Source organism: Dreissena polymorpha, chromosome 6, assembly GCF_020536995.1.
Source record: "Dreissena polymorpha isolate Duluth1 chromosome 6, UMN_Dpol_1.0, whole genome shotgun sequence".
Taxonomy (NCBI): domain Eukaryota; kingdom Metazoa; phylum Mollusca; class Bivalvia; order Myida; family Dreissenidae; genus Dreissena; species Dreissena polymorpha.
In genome coordinates, this window is record NC_068360.1 from 63,361,111 (window position 1) to 63,380,707 (window position 19,597).

Here is a 19,597-nt window from a genome sequence, read left to right on the forward strand (position 1 = left end):
AGAAAATCGGGCGGTTTTGTAACTTAAAATTACGCCGGACAAACCTGCCCGCTGTTGCTTAACCATACGACGGACAATTTGAACTCTACCGTCAATATCGGACTTGTCTGAAGTATCACATAAAAACTATTTTTAGAAACCCTGCATTAATATGTCCGGAAGATTGAATTCATGTTCATAAATAGAGGCGCATATTGAGGTCTTGGAGAATAACTTCAGTGTGATTAACACACAAGCCCTGCTCTTCGTTTATTTGCTGTTCTTGGTCTCAAGTTCACTTATTCTGGCTTGCTTAAAAGAAATTCAAATTTTGCTTATTGTAATTTTGTTTATTTTCTAAGATGTGTTGCATAAAAATATTTCAAAGAAAAGTGTGTTAAGTAAGACGATGAAGATAATGATTGTACAGTGGCTGTATAGCGCACGAGACAGAGATGGGGAAGAAAAAAAGGAAACTATCTGATATTCAAAATCATTTTCTGAAGAAAGGATATTATATTTTGTGTCATCTTTTTTGCTTTATTTTAGTATGCTTTATGCCTCTGTTAAAATGGAAGTACCATCTTTGTTTCAATTTGTTTTATAGAGAATTTACCATTCTTGTAAAAGTTCATGTTGATCGCAGTTTATTTATTTATTTACTCTATGATATAAACCTATATTTGCTCGCCTCTTGCCTGTACAGTTTGTAGTATATATGGTTTTATAATCAATGAAAGCCAAACATGTTTCGCCCATAATAGCCCCACATTGACCAATGTTGTATGCCTAATGGGACCCATATACAATCATTTTGCACCTCCAGTGATGGAACCCATTGCATTATTTGATTGAATATAATGTGTTAAGACCATGTGTTCCATGTTTGACCCAAATTCTAGCCCATGCAATCCGTGAAATCTCGTTTTGCAGTTCGGACTATTGGACTCGTAATGTCTGTCTGTATGTCATTCGGTTGGTCGGTCGGTCCGTCAGTCAGTATGTCTTTTTTAAACGATAATCTTATTTTTGGAAATATATGACAGTATTATCCATCGAATATATACATATTTTCTAAATTCTAACCTAATATTATAAAAATGAAGAACGCTTATAATAGTGTTTTCAAATGATGTATTGACGTCAACTGAACACGGTAATTGCAAACCATGATCCTTCATCGAGCTACAACCGTTACCTTGTCTTAAGTTATCATTTACATATATCAAGCTTTGCTGTGAAATATAAAATTGCATGATATCTTGGCACAGATCAGTCAAACCCAAAACTAGAATGTACATCTTTGTTTATTCTGGTATCGCAAGTGAATGAAACGTTTGCAAACTTGACGCATTTCAACCTTTTGACATTAGTTTAGATTAATTTGCTGCATGAATATAAAGCATCCGTTATACACTGTTGAACACGGTCTCATTTGAGGGCCATTTTATTCGCGCCTTTTAAAAAATCTATCATGCTTGTAATGGTAATTACTTCTCGTTTTGGAATAATAGCAATTACAAATATAATGACAAAAACAATATTAATAATACAATTTAATATATTGAATACATAACACATAATACATAGATCTTATGTTGACCAATATTTTTAAAACAGGTATTGAGAGAGAGAGAGAAAGAGAGAGAGAGAATGAGAAAGAGAGAGACAGAGAGGGCCAGAGAGAGAAAGAGATAGAGAGATAGAGAGAGAGAGAGAGAGATAGAGAGAGAAGAGAGAGAGAGAGAGAGAGAGAGAATATGCGTGAGATGACGGATATAGACCTAGATCAGAAAAACCGAGCTAGAAGAGAGATAGAGGAGAGAGAATAGCTAGATAGATAGATATATATAGCATCTCCGCTCATCTCTCTCTCCTCTCTTCTCTCTCTCTCATCTCTTCTCGCTACTGCCTCCTCCTCTCTCTCTCGCTCTCTCTCGCTCTCGCTCTATCTACTACTCGCTCTCCGAGGACGAGAGCGCGAGCGAAATTCTATTACAAAGAACTAGCATCTGAGATCAAGTGGCGTGCTATTGTATTTGTTCAATACATCTGTTTATGTTTTGTGTTGATGAAAAATTTGTATAATTAATATACGATAATGTGCAACCGTAAAGAGACTTGATATATATACAATAACTTAAAAAAAACTTATTTCTTATAATTATTTACAAAAACAAACAATGTCTTATAATTATAATAACGATTATAATTATAATAACAGCAATTGCCGCAATTGTTACGTCAGTTGACGCACTTTTTACAGGAGAAAATGCAAATTACAAGTGCTATACCACCGGCCAAAAGAAGAGGGCCAAGGGCGGCTGCGACGATGATGACCGCAAGGGAATCTTTAGAATACACGTTAAACATATCAGTTACGTTGAATCCTGGGCAGCAGTGTTTAGTCAAGGATCCGGACTCGCAACAACCAGTTATGCACAGTTGAGTCCCTTCCGGGGTATTGCAAAGCTCTGGCATCCCTGTAAATAAGATGTGTAAGATACAACACGAGGGTCATGATCTATTGATCTAGTGTTTGACCCGATATGACCCAGATTCACTTATTAACTGCATATTGTCAAGATAAACATTCAGACGACGTTTCATCAAGTCTCAGTAATAAATGTTGCATCTAGTGACAAGTTTTTTCAAAAATCTAGAAAATTTCAAGACTAACTTTCTGACCAAGTTCCATCAAGATAAAATGATTAATGTGGTTCTAGATTATTGACATTTTTTATGATTTGACCTTGCAGCCTTGTTTTTGGATGCAGCATTCTTGATTTGAAATATGAGATTTTATTGCCAAGATAAATACGTAACAATCACTTTTCTGTGATTGCGTGACCCCGGTTTTGAACGCACGTGACCCAGATTTAATATTGGCTTATACTTTGTCTGTGTAAACATTTTAGCAAAGTTTCGTCAAGATTGGATGAAAATTGTGACAACATTAATGTTAACGAGCTAAACACTAAACATTTACTTCGCATGCCGCACAAACATTATTTTCAGATATAGCCAACCTTGAATATGAGATTTATAAAGCGATTTGAAAACAGTATTAATATTTAAAGAAACAAAAAAATAAACAATAACTCAAATATTAATAATACGAAACGTCAATGTACGATGCAAGCCTTTGCTTTAAAATGATACACAGCAGTGCCGTAAATATATGTACCATATTTACATTTTCAAACAAAGTACAAAACGACCGGAAAAGTTGTTAGAACAAACAACCGGTAAAGTTGATAAAACAACAAAAATTAAACAAACACAAGCAAACAATTATACTTGTAATAAACTTTTAATACTGATAGCAGTATATAAATTTAACCTTGCTGACAGGGTGACAGTAAATTTGTCAACTTGAAGAAATACTGTCAACCAAGGCGAAGCCGAGGTTGACAGTATTTTTCCGAAAGTTGACAAATTTCAGACATGTATTATTTATTTTATGCTAAACTATAAGCTAAATACTTTCTTTCCGAATTTCACGCGTTTAAATATTTTATAAAAACTTAACAATTGATTAAGATTCTCAACATGTGTATGACAAAAATCGGTGAAGAATCCTGTATTTAGATGTTGTGTGTTAAAATAAGGAACGGTGAAAATATAGGGCTGCACACATACGTACTTAAATAACAGTTGTAAAAAATCGGACTCGTACCATCAACTGTAACTTGACTATCAACGGTGAAGTTTCCAAATGCACCAGCACCAGACGTTGCAGCATCCATTAAAGCTTGCTTGACGTCGTTAGCGGTCACGGGTTTTGTGTTGTCCGATGTGAACTCAAGCGTGAAATCCACAATGACACTACCTTTACTGAAGGTTAAAAATAATTATAGTGCAAGATGTTAATCTATTTACAAATTCTTGTTTATTATAATGAATTACACGTATTCTTTCTGTAAAACTGACACATACCCTCGTAATCGCAGAAAAACGATTTTATTTGCAGTGGATTTAAATATGGCACGTCTTTTGAGTTTTATTCAATCAAAACATCGTTGCCATTTCCAAAATAACAAGTATATACTCACTCACAAAACTTTGATCTTTTGTATTCCTTTATTATTTTACATATAACATACGAATAGTGAACTATAAAAAAGTATACGAGTGAAAAAAGAATACTTACCGGAATTTAATATCTTTGATTCCTCTAAATTTGCCAGATAAGTTCGGGTTACTCTCCATGATTGCTCGTATCTGTCAAGTAAACATGTCATTTAACTACTTTAGTAAAAATACTCACAACACTTGAATTATTTTCTTACGAGTAACTTTATAACTAGTATATTCAGGTTAAACAAGAGGTTCTTTAGGGACTTTAGGACTTAGGTTGCTCGTTTGGATATGGTTATTATAAAGTGCTCTAATTAAACTTCCTGACGATTGGGCAACCGCTATTACCATAGTTTTTAATCATTCCCATATCCCCCAGTTTCCAACTGTGGCAAAATATCATTCGGTGTACATGTTAAGTCATCTATATAGGGGTAACAAGATGCATAAAGGTAACAACGCACGACGGACGACGAACAAATTGAGTCGTGGTCTGAGAAAACTGGGCATAATGCATGTGCAATCCGCACAGGCTAATCAGGGACGACACTTTCCGCTTTTATGACATTTTTCGTTAAATTAAGTCTCTTGCTATCAAAAATCCAATTTAGGCGGAAAGTGTCGTCCCTGCACAGGCTAATCTGGGACGACACTTTACGCACATGCATTTCTGAGAACACGACTCCATTAGTCACGTTCAGGGAAAACAGGGCTTATTCACGTTCATACAGTTTCAGCTCAGATTAGCCCGTACACGTTGCAAGGCTTATCAGGGATCACACCTTTTTGCCTTAACTGGATTTTTGTTGAGAAAAGACGAACACTTTTATAAAATCAGATAATTCCGTTTCTCATTAGCCTGTGTGGACTGCACGGGCTAATCTTGGACGACACCTTATGCACATGCAATAAGCAAAGTTTTCCTGGAACGAGGCTTAAATGTATATCACGAAAGCTACATAAGAGGCCGTTATGCTCGTATGCGCAAAACACACACCACAGGGAACCTGTTTATGACATAGAAATAGCATCAAAACCAAATCTGAAACAAAAACGAAGTACTGAATAACTTAATAATAGCATTTATAATAATTACTTGCTTTCTTAAGTGTATGCCACAATTTTGAAAATACCCTTCGGAAATACATTGCAACATTATTTAACAAATTCGAACTGTAATTTGGAAAATCATACCTGTTGTTCTATTGCATTCCGTAACGTTTTATATACGATGTGTTCTGTATCCTCCAGTTCAGATGTATACGTCGCGCCATCCGTTATACGCAGACTACCAGCCATTTCAATAACAGCCGGCCTCGTTGTTGTGACGATGCTGCTTGATGTCGTAATTATCATTGATGACGTCACAAGAGGTGACACCTGCGTTGACGTCGCCGTTTGGTGAAAACTTGTTTGCGTTGGTTCAACAACTGAAAAGATCGATAATGATTCTACCGAACTGGATGACGTTGGTTCGACAGATGACGTCATTGTGGAAGACATGGTAGGCAAAACGCTGAGTGTGGAACTTTATGTTGGCAAGGAGCTTAAAGTGTGGGACGTAACGCTCATTGATTGTGGTTCTTCAGAAGAAGTTGAAGATTGAAATATTGATGTAATTGCGTGATAACTTTGAGACGTTATTGTTGACGTTGTAAATGGCATTACGGGCGACGTTATGGAGGAAAGTGAGAGTGTTAAATCCGGGAATGTAGTATACGATGACATCACTGAAGAAGACGAGGACACACTCGGATCTATATATGTCGTAGTAGCAGATAGACTCACCATCTCTGATGACGAAGAGCTCAAACCTGCTGATGGAGAGGGAATAACAAGTGAAGTAAACAATATTGATGAAGATGAAGTCATAGGCAAAACTTGTGATGAAGGCGTCGTGTCAGAAGATTGCATAACAGTGCTTGTCAAAACGGTGCTTGTAGAAGACGAAGGAGGAAGAGACGTTACCATGGGTATGCTTCAAGACGAAGAAAGATCTACCTGTGATGAAGAAGAGGTGCTGGAAGATGTTAACAAGTCTGACGTTGTTACTGAAGACGACAATGGTATTGGCGATGCTGAAGAAAACACAAAAGTTGACGACATAGATTGAGAAAAAGATGGTGTTATAATGCTACCTGACGCTGTTGCAATAACAGCAGAAGTTTTCTCACCCTTGACGTTGTAGAAGGTTCGATTGATGACGAGGGCGAAGACATGACTCCCGATGTTGTTAATGCGAAATCCGATGAGGTCATACTGGATAATCGAGTTAATAAGTCTGACGACGATGCAGGAGTGCTGGAGACTTGAGAAGACATGCTTGGTAAATCCATCATGGAAGATGACGACGTGCTTGAAGACAGCGTATATAAATCTGGCATAGATGTATCCAAAGATGACATATCAATAAGTGATGAAGACAATGCCGTTGTTGATGACGGCATGGTTGACACAGACGTAGGTATACCTGTATAGGAAGGTATTGTTGAGTATGATGAATCTAATGTTGACGATGAACCAATCGCTGAAGACGACGAAGACATTGTTTGCGATGACGTAGAAATTGATAAAGATGACATAAGAATTAATAATGACGACGTAGATATTAGTGACGATGATGTAGGCATTATTGGCGAAGACGTATCAATGACTGAAGACGAAATAGGCATTACCGACGATGAAATAGACAATGGGGCCGATGACGTTGACATTATTAAGACATTGTCGACCACGAAGTAGGCAGAAGTAATGTGACCGTAGAATCTGAGGACGATGATATAGATATAATTGATGACGATGTAGGCATCATTGATGATGACGTATCAATAATGAGGCATTTTGTATTCAATTCACAGAACACTATAAATCTTTCCATAAATAAAAGTATTTTGCAAACAACTTTTAACCTATCCGTTACTCACTAAAATCCGCTAAACACAAATCGACTGTACTAAAATAGAAAGAAGAAATAATACAACCCCGTAATATGAGTAAAGACTTTGTAATCAATGTTTTGAGGATAGCTTGGTTATCTGTAAATCCCATGTGATATGTTGAAATCGGGTATCATAGTCATTCAATGAGTCGCAAAATGCTCGAATACAATTTACAAAGCAAAATGTGACTTAAATTGATAACTAAAATACCAGTTTTGCCGTGTCAAGCTGTCAAGATCCAGAAAGTCCTGCATTCACATAGAATTTATCCTTCGAATTCAATCCATTGTTGATATTAGCGGAGATTAAGTTAATAAATAACTCATATATCCTAAATGACAGTTTCTAAATAGCCAAACAAGCCGATGTATGCTGTAAGAAAGTTTTGACACGAGTGTGAAGATTCTCTCATGGGCGCGGCCATTGTTGTATGACCTTGAGCGGTATTTAGATATAAGTCTAAAATGCGTATATGACTTATATCCGCGGATATGAACGAAAAGTGCGAATATGAACGAATATAGGCAATATTTATGCGTTTTATTTTGCAGTTTTGTTATGAACAAATCACTGTTGAATTAAAAAATCACAATATGTGATAAATATGTTAAGACTGCCTCAAAATAGAGCAATTTAATAAAAGCGGTGGTCTGACTGGTCGTTCATATTCGCGGATATTAATTTGGAGTTACTGAAATTAAAATTCCAATGAAAAACGCTTTTAAATTCATTCGATCGTAACATAACACATTAGGGACGTGTATTTTTGTCACAAAACGATTTTCATATTACAAAAATAAAGGAAAATACATTTAAAAAGCCATTATCTGTTCATATCCGCACGTTTCAGTCATATCCGCCAATATGAGTCATATACGCAATTTAGTCGTACCTTATGCTGAGACATGAACGACAACTCTGCTGGAGAATGTTACCAATGCTAATCAGCGAGATATGCCGATTAGAAAATCGACACTATCTCAATCGGACTGGCTCGGTCTTTTACATAGTTCGCCATTGTGAAGAATTTTTTTCATGTTATGATAACTAAGACGATGCTGAAGCAGCATCGTCAATTACGTACAGTATCTTCGTTTTTGAATACCATTCGATTTTTAAAGGGACCTGTTGACATATTTTATCGGTGACGCTTATGTCACGGATTCATTTTCCTCAATTTTTTGCTTTAAAAAATGTATGTGATTATTATTTAAAAAATAGATATTTCATTACGGTTAAGACAGGTCTATTAATCATGACATAGGTGATATTAGTACAAGCATGACTGGTATGAATTTAGTGTTGTGTCCAGTTTATGAATATCGACTGATATTGTCTGTGTAAGTCTATAATATAAATTCATACCGCAAGTGTAAATTGGACGTTAATCAAAAGGTCATAACGAAATGTGGTTTGTCTTTCAAACACAAAATGTCTTTCTAGATGAAGAATAAGCTCAGTCAAACTGATTAAAACATTGAAGCATAACAAGAAACCACCGGAACTCTTTTGATGTGGTTCCACAATAAAAACCGCCAATAAAAAGGAAAGTAAATGAGGCGAACTCAACAGTGATATGACGTTATTACTAGGTCATCAAAATGCAATGGTTTTCACGAACTGTTCCCGTAAACATGATTAAATGTGAGCTAATGCATTTCACCGATTATTTAATTATTAAATTACTTACACTGAGACTGGGAAGACACAGTTGTGGTTTTTGGAGACTGGGTAGACACTGTTGTGGTATTTGAAGACCGGGTAGACACAGTTGTTGTAAGTGGAGACTGTGTAGACACAGTTGTGGTATGTAGAGTCTGGGTAGACACTGTTGTGGTAGGTAGAGACTGGGTAGACACAGTTAAGTTATGTGGAGGCTGTGTAGACACAGTTGTGGTATGTGGCAACTGGGTAGACACTGTTGTGGTATGTTGCAACTTGGTAGAAACTGTTGTGGTATGTTGCAACTGGGAAGACATTGTTGTGGTATTTGGAGACTGGGTAGACACTGTTGTGGTATTTGGAGACTGGGTAGACACTGTTGTGGAATTTGGAGACTGGGTAGATACTGTTGTGGTATTTGGAGACTGGGTAGACACTGTTGTGGTATTTGCAGACTGGGTAGACACAGTACTAGTATTTGGAGATTGGTTAGACACAGTTGTGGTATTTGGAGACTGGGTAGACTCAGTTGTGGTATCTGGAGACTGGGTTGACTCAGTTGGGGTATTTGGAGACTGGGTAGACAAAATATTCAATGTGACGACAATATCCATTTAACTCCAATCATAGTGATGTAAAGTTGTGAGTTTGTGACATAATCGACCAGCTATTGTATAATTTTTGTATTATAATGCTAGATTCTACTAAGGGTATATATATTAGTAAAAGTAATATTACATAATAAGATTTACCCTTACATATATCACATTCGATATCACGTTGGAGGTAGGTTGCATATTCGTTAAAATAAAACTACAAGGGATTCATGCGAACATAATATATTCCAATCTATTACAAGTGTATATTATAACTAGCGTTTATGTCAATTCGGAAACATTATAATTATTTCCATGGGATATCCTTACGTTAACAAGTGACCCATTCGGACCATGTTGTGGGTTTACGAAATCTGTATGCTACATCAAACGAAATTGGATATTTTGAAATTATGATATGAAGCAGACATTTTGTTCAAATGCGCGCCTCATTACGATTTCAGAGGTTTGCGTGAACTTGGTTTAATTTATAAAAATATGTTGTCTTACATTGATCACAGTGGCTTACGTTGGCAATTATGATTGAAACATTATGTCGAAGATAAATACATTTTTAACGCAACAAGATTAGTTCACACAAAGGAAGGCATTTAATTTTACATATATATATGCTGCATAAAGGAAGCAATACATTTGTAAATTGTTATTTAGTTGAAATCCTGTGTACAAACAACTAAGTCAATGACAACGTGTTTAAACAACACCAAGAAATAAAACTGTTTCCGGAAAATTGTGTCACAATACCGTTATATTTGTGTCTGTATCACAAGAACAATCATCGCATAACATATTTGATGATGTATACAAATAAAACATAACGTAAATGAAAACATTACGTGTTTCGGACAAAACTAAGGGGAAACGGAATACTGTAATGCTTTGCTCTCCACCATATATCGTGCTGGTTTGTGTTACAACCTGTAGAAGATTGAAACATATTTCATACAAAGGAACTTCAGCTGCGCGATGAGGAGGGAAGGATAAGTATTTATGGAAGTCATCACGTACCAAATAATCTGACAGAGAATTCACTCAATTAATCCTACCGATAAATGATTTTATATCAGAAAAACCATGGCCTCGTGAGTTTCATAACAGTCAGGTTTTTTTCTGACACCAGAATGATGGACTAGCAGTGTAAACGTTTTCTTAAGCTTTTCGGATAAATTCCAGTACACAAAGACGTTAGCCTTAAGTTCTGCATGCTTTGACAATACGCAAAACACAAACACAACACACACGCATGAGAATACGGAAGAAAGCAAGTATAACCACCGTAGGACCGTATTTTCACAAATTGTGAAAGGGGTGTTAAAATTGGTTTTAAAGACGAAAGGACACACACACATATATATATATATATATATATATATATATATATATATATATATATATATATATATATATATATATATATATATAACTTATGATTATTGAGATACTTCCTTATGATAGATTCAATTGACGTTTTACGTACGAATAAAAATATTTAATATCAACACACTTACACTTGTTGTTGTTGGATCAGGCACTAAACAATAAAATAGAAATATAAACTAGTGTTTATAACGGTACGGAACGGATGCATTAAATATTATGATAATTCAATACAAAGGCCAATGTTCAACATTATAACACAAAACGTACACAATTAATTAAAAATAATATCGATTTAGACATATTGAGATAGATTGATAATATATATATGCGACGTTTGTTTATTACAGAAACAATCCACAGCTACAACTTTATGACAATCATAGATTGGAATAATCGTAAAAATAATACAGATTAAGACAGATTGAGATATATGTTTTATGACAAGCATATACTGGAATAATCGTATGTCATATTGAGGGATTGAGCATCATTTTCAGAATACAGTAACAGAAAAATCCTTTACCACAAAGTCCGCAAGACATGTAGCAATCCCGCTCCATCTGTTCGTTCCTTGACCCACACCAGCCCTTCCCAACGTTGGTCACGCATATTGTCGTGTTGGTTTTGTCTTGACATGATGCTTTAATTAAATTGGAATACTTTAAAAAAAGGTCACCGTATTGCCTGCACTAATAAAGAATACATTGGTTCATAGCAGAACGCCATGATATGAAATTTGCAAGTGTTTAAAGTGTTTCTTATTTAATTTAAAAAAATGTTTTAAATACTATGAAACCTCAAGTTTCACATGGTCTACACCTGCGAAATAACACACAATAATTTGCAAGATCCAATGCGTATGCATTTAACGTTTACTTCTTTCAAAATGAAGCAAGTTGTTATCTTTCTGACATAAAACTATATCGAAGAACATGTATCAAACTCATTTAACTCACAGCCGCAGTCTAAGTCTCCGAATCCCTGCGGACATGAGCACCGACACGCGGTCGAATTAAACGTGCCTCCGTTCTTGCACGTTTTAACCTTGCAGTCCTGACAGTCCTTGCCTTGGAACGGGTATCTGTAAAGGGAATCTGCACTTAGAACGGGTATATGTAAAATGAATTACCACTTGGAACGATTATCTGTTAAGGTAATCTACACTTGGAACAAGTATCTGTAAAGGGAATTAACACTTGGAACGGGTATCTGTAAAGGGAATTTACACTTGGAACGAGTATCTGTAAAGAAAATCTACACTTAGAACGGGTATCTGTAAAGGACATTTAAACTTGGAACGGGTATCTGTAAAGGAAATTTACACTTGGAACGGGTATCTGTAAAGGGAATTTACATCAATAGTCTTGGAACGGGTATTTGTAAAGGGAATTTTCATCAAGAAATTCCGTTCATAGTGTAAAAGGGTATTCGATATTACGACGACATAATAATTTAACGGTGATTGCAAATTTTGATTTTATATAAACTGTCTTTCATAATACAACTGTTTTATCATATTTGCTACACTTTAAGAAAGTCTTAAAACAGTCATGATGCTGTTATTTTGTATTAAGTATCTCCGATTCATTCATACAATGCTAAACAGTGCACACACAACTCGACATTTGCGTTTAGACACTCGCAACAAGTGTAATTGATTTGCTTAATCTATGTTTGTGTTTTTAATGCGATAATCTCATTTTTAGTTGCGTCTAAGGTTATGCAATATCGTACAATTGCAGTGCCTTCGGCGCCTTTATTTTACCATGATTTTAGTTATTAGCTGTTATGTAAAAGGTAAGACTTAAGATGGATGCTGATAAATGATTATATTTTAGTCTAATCTTATTTTAGAAGTGTATGGATGCCATTTATCAATATATTGTTTATTAATAACAGCAACTATAAAACCAATTAAAAATACAATGTGCATCTGAACTTGAAACATAAAACTGTATATAATGAAATCATAGCAATAATTCAATAATTAGCCAAAGTCAGAAAGTAGCATTGCCAAAATAAAACCATGAGAGAAATATCGTTTCTAAATGTATTAGTTTCAACGAATTATCAATCATTAGCCTATAGTTTTCCAAATTAAACCATATTAAAGGGGCCTTTTCACGTTTTGGTAAATTGACAAAATTAATAAAAAGTTGTTTCAGATTCGTAAATTTTCATTTCAGTTATGCTATTTGTGAGGAAATAGTACTACTGAACATTTACCATGCTCTAAAATATCCATTATATGCATCTTTTTACGATTTCAAAAACTAAGATGGAAGTAACGTATCCTGGATAGTATATGGGCCCAGGAGCGCAATATATTCAAATAAAAATATAAAGTCGTGTTTTATGAGAAAAAAATTGACAAAAAGCCATGAAAAAAACACCCTCTGATATTGAAATCATAACAAGGTCAATAACTAGAATTTATCATAGACCTGTCTTCGCGGGCCGCAAAAACAATGGCCAAAATAGCTTTAATCCAAAGCATCTATTAGTCCTTATGGGCAATTGGAAAACCTTTCAAACAAAATTTACCTCTAAGAAATCTGTCCAGCCGTTTACTCACAGTCTGCAAAAAACCAAGCAGTATTTCGAGCCCTATTATCACCCCGAATAAATATTCGACATAACATATTTTCAAACAATATTTTTGAGTTTTCTCTCCTTAATCGATAGCTCGCGTACTATTCCTTTAAAACAACGAGGCGTGTCACATAACGCATGCGTATGCAACCACTAAACCCTTAAAAAATATTTCCAATACAATCAGAATGAGTTAGTATTTTTCATTTATTTACAGTTGTTAACGCGTCTTTGTTGTACATTGGATGATTCTGTGTCTGGCTCTGTCAGTGTAATTCACTGCTAAGCCGTGTTCAAGAGTAATGGCGACTTTCGTTTTCAGGTTAATCAAATTTTGGGTTAAAACAGTTGTTGCAAAGAAAATATAAACTTTTGGAATAAGTAGTGTAGGGGGTGGGGATTTTTATTCTTCTCATAAAACACGATTATATATATTTACTAAAATATCTTGGACTACTTGGCCCATATACTATCCAGGGTAAGTTACTCCCACCTGTGTTCAAAACCTGAAAATTATAAAGCGTTGCAACGCGAAACGATTAAATAATTTGGAAAGTTCTGTTGTTGTCGTTTTATTTTGTGAAACTACAAGGAATGCTTATATAAATAAATAATACATGTCGTAAAAGTATGATCATGGATGGTCGAGTGGTCTAAACGGGAGACTTTTTGCTCAATGACTATAGTGGTCAATGGTTCGACCCCAGTTGAGGGTAACTTTCTTTTTTTTTTTTTAAATTGAATCCTTTGGGTTTTTTTACTAGAGATTTTTAGGTCCAATGTATAAATTAATCAATATAAAGAATTTAATGACAAGCTTCAACCCATGCCAAAATCTGTGAAAAGGCCCCTTTAAATAAAGATATGACTTTTTCGTAAAGTCGTGTAAAAGACATTTAAAAAACTAGTATTAAATACACACAACTCAACTCAAATGTATCTGTTGTTAAACCATATTTTTTCGCCTCGATTAGATCACCATCCTAAGGATTGAACCGTTCCTGTGTAAAAGACTACGGAAGAGATTTCTCTCCCGATAAGGTGTATGAAGTGTTATTATTCCTATTTGTAGATACCTGCATTCGCACGCTGTTCCGTACGTGTTGCCAAGACAGTTACATCCGCACCCAGTCGACATCAGGCTCATTCCGTTATTGCAAATCTTATTGCAAGTGGTATTGCACGAAGCGCCTGCAAACATTTTACGACCATATGCTTATGCAGCACATGAATTACATAAGATCAGACAATTAACATGTTTATATTGCTGCACGGTTAAACATTAAATCATTTCATACAAACATTGTATTAGCGCAAAGATAAGGGAAGGTTTAAGTAGAAAAAATAATATATAAAATAGCTTGTATTTGTCAAGAGATATCTGCAATATAACGCTAGGACCGAGACGATTTTATAAGTTATATTTTGTTCAAGTAGAACTGAATTGGATTCACAGGAACATAAATCAAGAATATTAAGGCTTCAATCTCATCATAAACTGAATAACTTTTGATCTGTGTTAAAGCAATTTAAAATTGTGCAGAAGAAAGGCTGGAATTGAACTTTCGTCAGATTTGGTCGTATTTCTCTTGTTACGAATGAGTACGTTTAACTACAATTAAGTTCGGTACTAATTGACTGAAACAAATGCACGTCACCATAAAAGACACAATATTCAGAACAAACAAACCATTACCTAAGTCTTGCATCGATTTAGAATGAAAATCCACTTGAATATGGGGCACACGAACAAAGGCGGTTATTTAATTCGACATTAAATTTTAATCTGATCTGGCAATTTATATATATAGACAGGAGAGCGTTTTCTTATGAAAAACAATAACAAAACAACACATCACAACGGTAATGGCAATACTCTTAGTTACCAAAGTAGCCGGAATTGCACTGACATCCACATAGGGTTTGGTTCCATGTGCCGTAGCTTCCGCATGAACCGGTACAATTATCCACTAGAAGAAATACTTATTATTAGACAAGTTGCATTATCACATGCATGCAGTTACAGAAATACATTATCAAAAACATATTGTAATGAACTCTTACAAGTTACTGTCAGGTGGTCGTTATTTTAGGCAAGTGATTACGCATTAATAAAATATGGAACTATACATAAAACACACCACACATTGGACAATAGCTGAATGACATGGGGCAATAGTGGTTTGCTTTAAATTTTTTATTCTATTTTCAAAAGCCATTTGTAAAATAATATTTATAAACAACAATGTTTTTTTTAAGTAAACTTGCAGCGGTAAGGTCATATGAAAATATTCGTACATGATAAGGAGTAAGCATAATATACTCCTACGTTCGGAGACGAGCCTTTCTGGACAAACTGAAAAAAACATAAAGACTAACAATAATTGCGTCCTGAAGCAACAATTATTCACGCTAAAGATGTTTGATGAACGGCTAAATGATATTGAAAGTATTAAAAGTAAATGTACAGCAAAATACCTTACACTGAATACGTTAAAAAGTAGAAGTATACTATTTATTTGTTATAAAATGATGTTATCCTGAAACTCTTTGTGAGGGGCGGATCAATCTACGAACGTGTTCAACTCTATGAATGACATGGACAAGCAAATGCACATTCGCATTATTATAAACGACATTGGAGGCTTCTAAAGTGTGCGATGTATGTAGGCGTAAGTTCGACCGCCAATAAGATATTGCAAAACATATAGCGTTTGGGTTGTTGTGTGTGTTTAAGTCTCCGTTCGCGGAATTATATATATGGGCAGAATCGTAAGAAAACGTGTTTTTATTGAGGATATCACTGAAAATCCGGTTGAAATCGGTTGAAAACAAACAATATAGCGATTTTTATTTTGGGGTCGAGTACGGAAAAGTACGAAAACGACCTAATTAATATTCATAATTCGACACGTTAATTCAAACCTTACCAAAAACAATTGCGGATACGGGCGAATTAAGTGGAGATAAGGTAAGAACAAATGTAAATACATCTGTTACAGATGGAAACTGAGTTGCAACGCTAAGGTTTTGCTAAATCGATGTATTTATCTTCCATAGGCTAATACTGTTTAGCGAAAACTAAATATAGATATAATTTGCATAACTCGCGACGTTGCAATGATTTTCGCCTATTTCATGTATTTATGATCATTCATATATTATTTTATCGATTCAAACTCGATTTTGACCAGGTGTTCGATGTCAACCTGGATGAAAAATATATTTCAATGAATTTATGTATTTTTTTTCGCTAAACGATTTATATACAAAACAACGATCTATTCCGCGAACGGGGACTTTAACTCTAATGTTCAATCTCTGTGCAATGTTATTTCTTCGGGACACCACTTGTTTCGAAAAAGATGTGTTTAAATATACCGGGATTAAATGAATTATTTTGTTTCAAAATGTATTGAACCTACATTTGATATGTTACAGTTAGCTGCATGATTATTCGGATGTTTTTCTATTATGTTAAGGTTTCAATTTCTATTGCTACTTTTACTAACATTTTTATGAGTGTGTACTATTAGACATGAACACGCGTACCTTAATGACAACTGGTTGTGATATAGGACCCTCAGTGTACAGGAATTGTGTTCTGAAGTTACCATACCAGTAGCTCCCTGCATAGTTGAACGGGTTTGTCAGACGCACGTAGCTTAATGTCATTACACCCCTGTTCTCCATGCTATATAACTCTACAAAAATCACCCACGTATACTGTGTAGTTTTGACGGAATGTTAGTTTAGCAGTGTGATCTAATGTAGGCCAAATGCTCTTGAAATGATATTTAGCGTATTTAATTATAATATTTACCATTGAATATTAAATTAGTAGGTGTACGAGATGCAAAAACATTTATAAGTTATTTAAAAAAAACATGCATGTGCTGAACACGTCACATGAATTGTATCAAGTTTGTATTAATACATAAGTTATTATTTTAACGATTAATAGCATTTGCTAACTATGTATACACATATCATTAATCGCATCTGCTAACTATGTATACACATATCATTCATAGCATCTGCTAACTATGTATACACATATCATTAATAGCATCTGCTAACTATGTATACACATATCATTAATAGCATCTGCTTACTTTGTATACACATATCATTAATAGCATCTGCTAACTTTGTATACACATACCATTAATAGCATCTGCTAACTATGTATACACATATAATTCAATAGCATCTGCTAACTATGTATACACATATCATTCAATAGCATCTGCTAACTATGTATACACATATCATTCAAAAGCCGACTTATAAACTCCAATTTAACTATATTTACAACCTATGAAGTTGTATGTCATAGCGTTATAGTTGAAATAGAACACGATGTTGAAGGACCCAGAAGGCAACGTAGCGATCACCTGTATCGTGTCAACTGTAAAGACAATTGTGTTGATATATTTTAGTTTTATTTAATGTATATATTTATATAGATGTATATATTTATTTCGGCATTAGTTTTATTGAAAGCGAGATTATACGATTTTGTATAGGTGTTAAATTGTAATGTATTGATAAAATATGTTACAATAACACAAAATAGGCAAGGAAAAGTATACATTGAACACGAATTTCATAAAATGCAGTAAAGACAAATTAGCGCCCCGAGCCGATTGTGACGAAGATATTTCGTACATATTTTCCTACAACAACCGAAGCATACGTCTTTTTAGTTAGTGTTCGTGTGTCGTATGAATAGATATCGTAGCAGGAATTTAAAATGAACCGTTTATCTAAATTTATATTCACATCGTACATGCCTTATTTACATGCTGGCGAATTCGACTGAACATACATTTTCGATTTCAGAATTAAATATCTGGCTTATTTCGCATTTTCGACATATGTTCTTCATAACATTTATTTAATTTATATTGAAATATATGTTTAAAAAGTTTTTTCAATATTTTATATAAATTAATTAATATTTGACGAAATCGTATAATCTCGCTTTAATGTACTTATTTGGTAAATAACTAATAATTCAAGATTTTATGATATAGTGTTAAATCTAAACATGAAAACCGTAACACGAAAATAAATCTAACAAGATGAACAGCAAACGCATAACTAACACTACTTCTCAAACCTCAAAAGCCAACTATAAGCATAAATGATCCAACCTGGGAAAACCGCATTGGAACGGTCATTGCACCTGATTTGAGGTTTTAAACTGATTGAGGGCTAGCCTATCCTCACACCTACCCGAGCATTACTTACAAACCAAATGCCCGGCTTAACGATTTTAAAACGTATTCTTGGCTTCAGACGGAAACGAAGGATTTGCTTTACAGATATTAAGTGAACAAAAATCTTCCGTCACCCTGAAAATAAGATTCAATGAGACTGCATTTTATTGCCAATCCCAGTATTTAGGAAAAGTCGCAGTGTCATATCCATAGTTTCTACGGTTTACGATATATCGCAATACATTACTTCAAAGCCTATAGCGACGATTGGATAGAGTGAACCATGTGTCTTGAATCATATTCGTCGCTTAATTGTTAAAAACAACTTTATATGATTATAAGTGTCACAACGACCGTATAAAAATAAATACAGTAGTATATACAGGCAAAACTCTCGTTAAACACTCCTTTAACAACGTTGCACGTCGAATTATTTCCTCCACACACCCCACATTCGTCATTCGCCTTTGTACCAGATACGTTATCACAACCGAACATCTGCAAATACAAACGAAGCAAGAGTCATTTGAAATATCTAAGCAAATTTTTATAATCTCTTGATTGTGAAATATCATATTATATCATATAAAATCATATTATATCATATCATATCATATCATGTCATGACATGTCATATCATATCATATCATATCATGTCATATAATATAATATAATATCATATCATATCATATCATATCATATCATTTCATTTCATATCATATCATATCATATACCATATGAAATAAAACTAACTTGACAGTAGCCCTGTACACATCGGCCGTATCGACCAGACCGCCGAGCGAGTTTGTTGGTTTCTATAAACGAGTCGAGTTCAGCGGGGTCACATGGTGTCCCATCCGGCATCAGACCAAACCTCTGGTAATAGTACACAGGGTTGACGCTGTTACACTTCACCTCGCACTGCCCGTAGTCTGCGAATGTACACAAGATACATTATCAAATTGATAAGTAAACGACAATAACACTCGTTTACTACTTTAATATGATCTGTGTAGCTATTTCATGTTATTTTGCTTCATTAATTTTGTTTTACTGTTTCGTACTGTTTTGGCCTTGCCTTAAATAATAATTTGTAATTTGAATAGGTCTAATTAAATGCAAT

General features: G+C 34.6%; 3 protein-coding genes across 3 annotated transcripts in view; 1 reads left to right on the top strand and 2 right to left on the bottom strand.

The window, feature by feature from the left end:
* Positions 1-2,223: 2,223 nt before the first annotated feature.
* LOC127835737 (uncharacterized) lies at positions 2,224-5,596 on the bottom strand. The gene is made up of 4 exons (XM_052362174.1): positions 5,254-5,596; positions 4,133-4,203; positions 3,659-3,816; positions 2,224-2,462 (listed from the first exon to the last, which is right to left on the bottom strand). The coding sequence occupies exons 1-4, from the start codon at positions 5,560-5,562 to the stop codon at positions 2,224-2,226; spliced, it is 777 nt and encodes a 258-aa protein (XP_052218134.1). The 5' UTR covers positions 5,563-5,596.
* LOC127834813 (uncharacterized) overlaps positions 5,357-19,597 on the top strand; it is a 104,562-nt gene continuing 90,321 nt past the window's right edge. Inside the window, exon 1 of the mRNA XM_052360871.1 lies at positions 5,357-5,432. The gene's annotated coding sequence lies outside the window, so the exon portion shown is untranslated. The remainder of the gene's footprint in view (positions 5,433-19,597) is intronic.
* The window catches only part of LOC127835738 (A disintegrin and metalloproteinase with thrombospondin motifs 18-like), a 139,060-nt gene continuing 128,327 nt past the window's right edge, over positions 8,865-19,597 (bottom strand). Inside the window, exons 22-26 of the mRNA XM_052362175.1 lie at positions 15,136-15,219; positions 14,326-14,440; positions 11,614-11,738; positions 11,181-11,297; positions 8,865-9,115 (exon numbers count right to left, since the gene is read on the bottom strand). Of these exons, the coding sequence (XP_052218135.1) occupies positions 8,865-9,115; positions 11,181-11,297; positions 11,614-11,738; positions 14,326-14,440; positions 15,136-15,219 (692 nt within the window). The remainder of the gene's footprint in view (positions 9,116-11,180; positions 11,298-11,613; positions 11,739-14,325; positions 14,441-15,135; positions 15,220-19,597) is intronic.

What these genes read in the sequence shown, in the direction of transcription:
- LOC127835737 (XM_052362174.1), bottom strand. Translation starts at nt 5,562, where the DNA reads ATGTCTTCCACAATGACGTCATCTGTCGAACCAACGTCATCCAGTTCG. An exon ending in GGAATGCAATAGAACAACAG is followed by an intron (nt 4,204 to 5,253) that starts GTATGATTTTCC and finishes TTTACTTGACAG; the next exon opens with ATACGAGCAATCATGGAGAG. An exon ending in TAGTCAAGTTACAGTTGATG is followed by an intron (nt 2,463 to 3,658) that starts GTACGAGTCCGA and finishes TCTTATTTACAG; the next exon opens with GGATGCCAGAGCTTTGCAAT.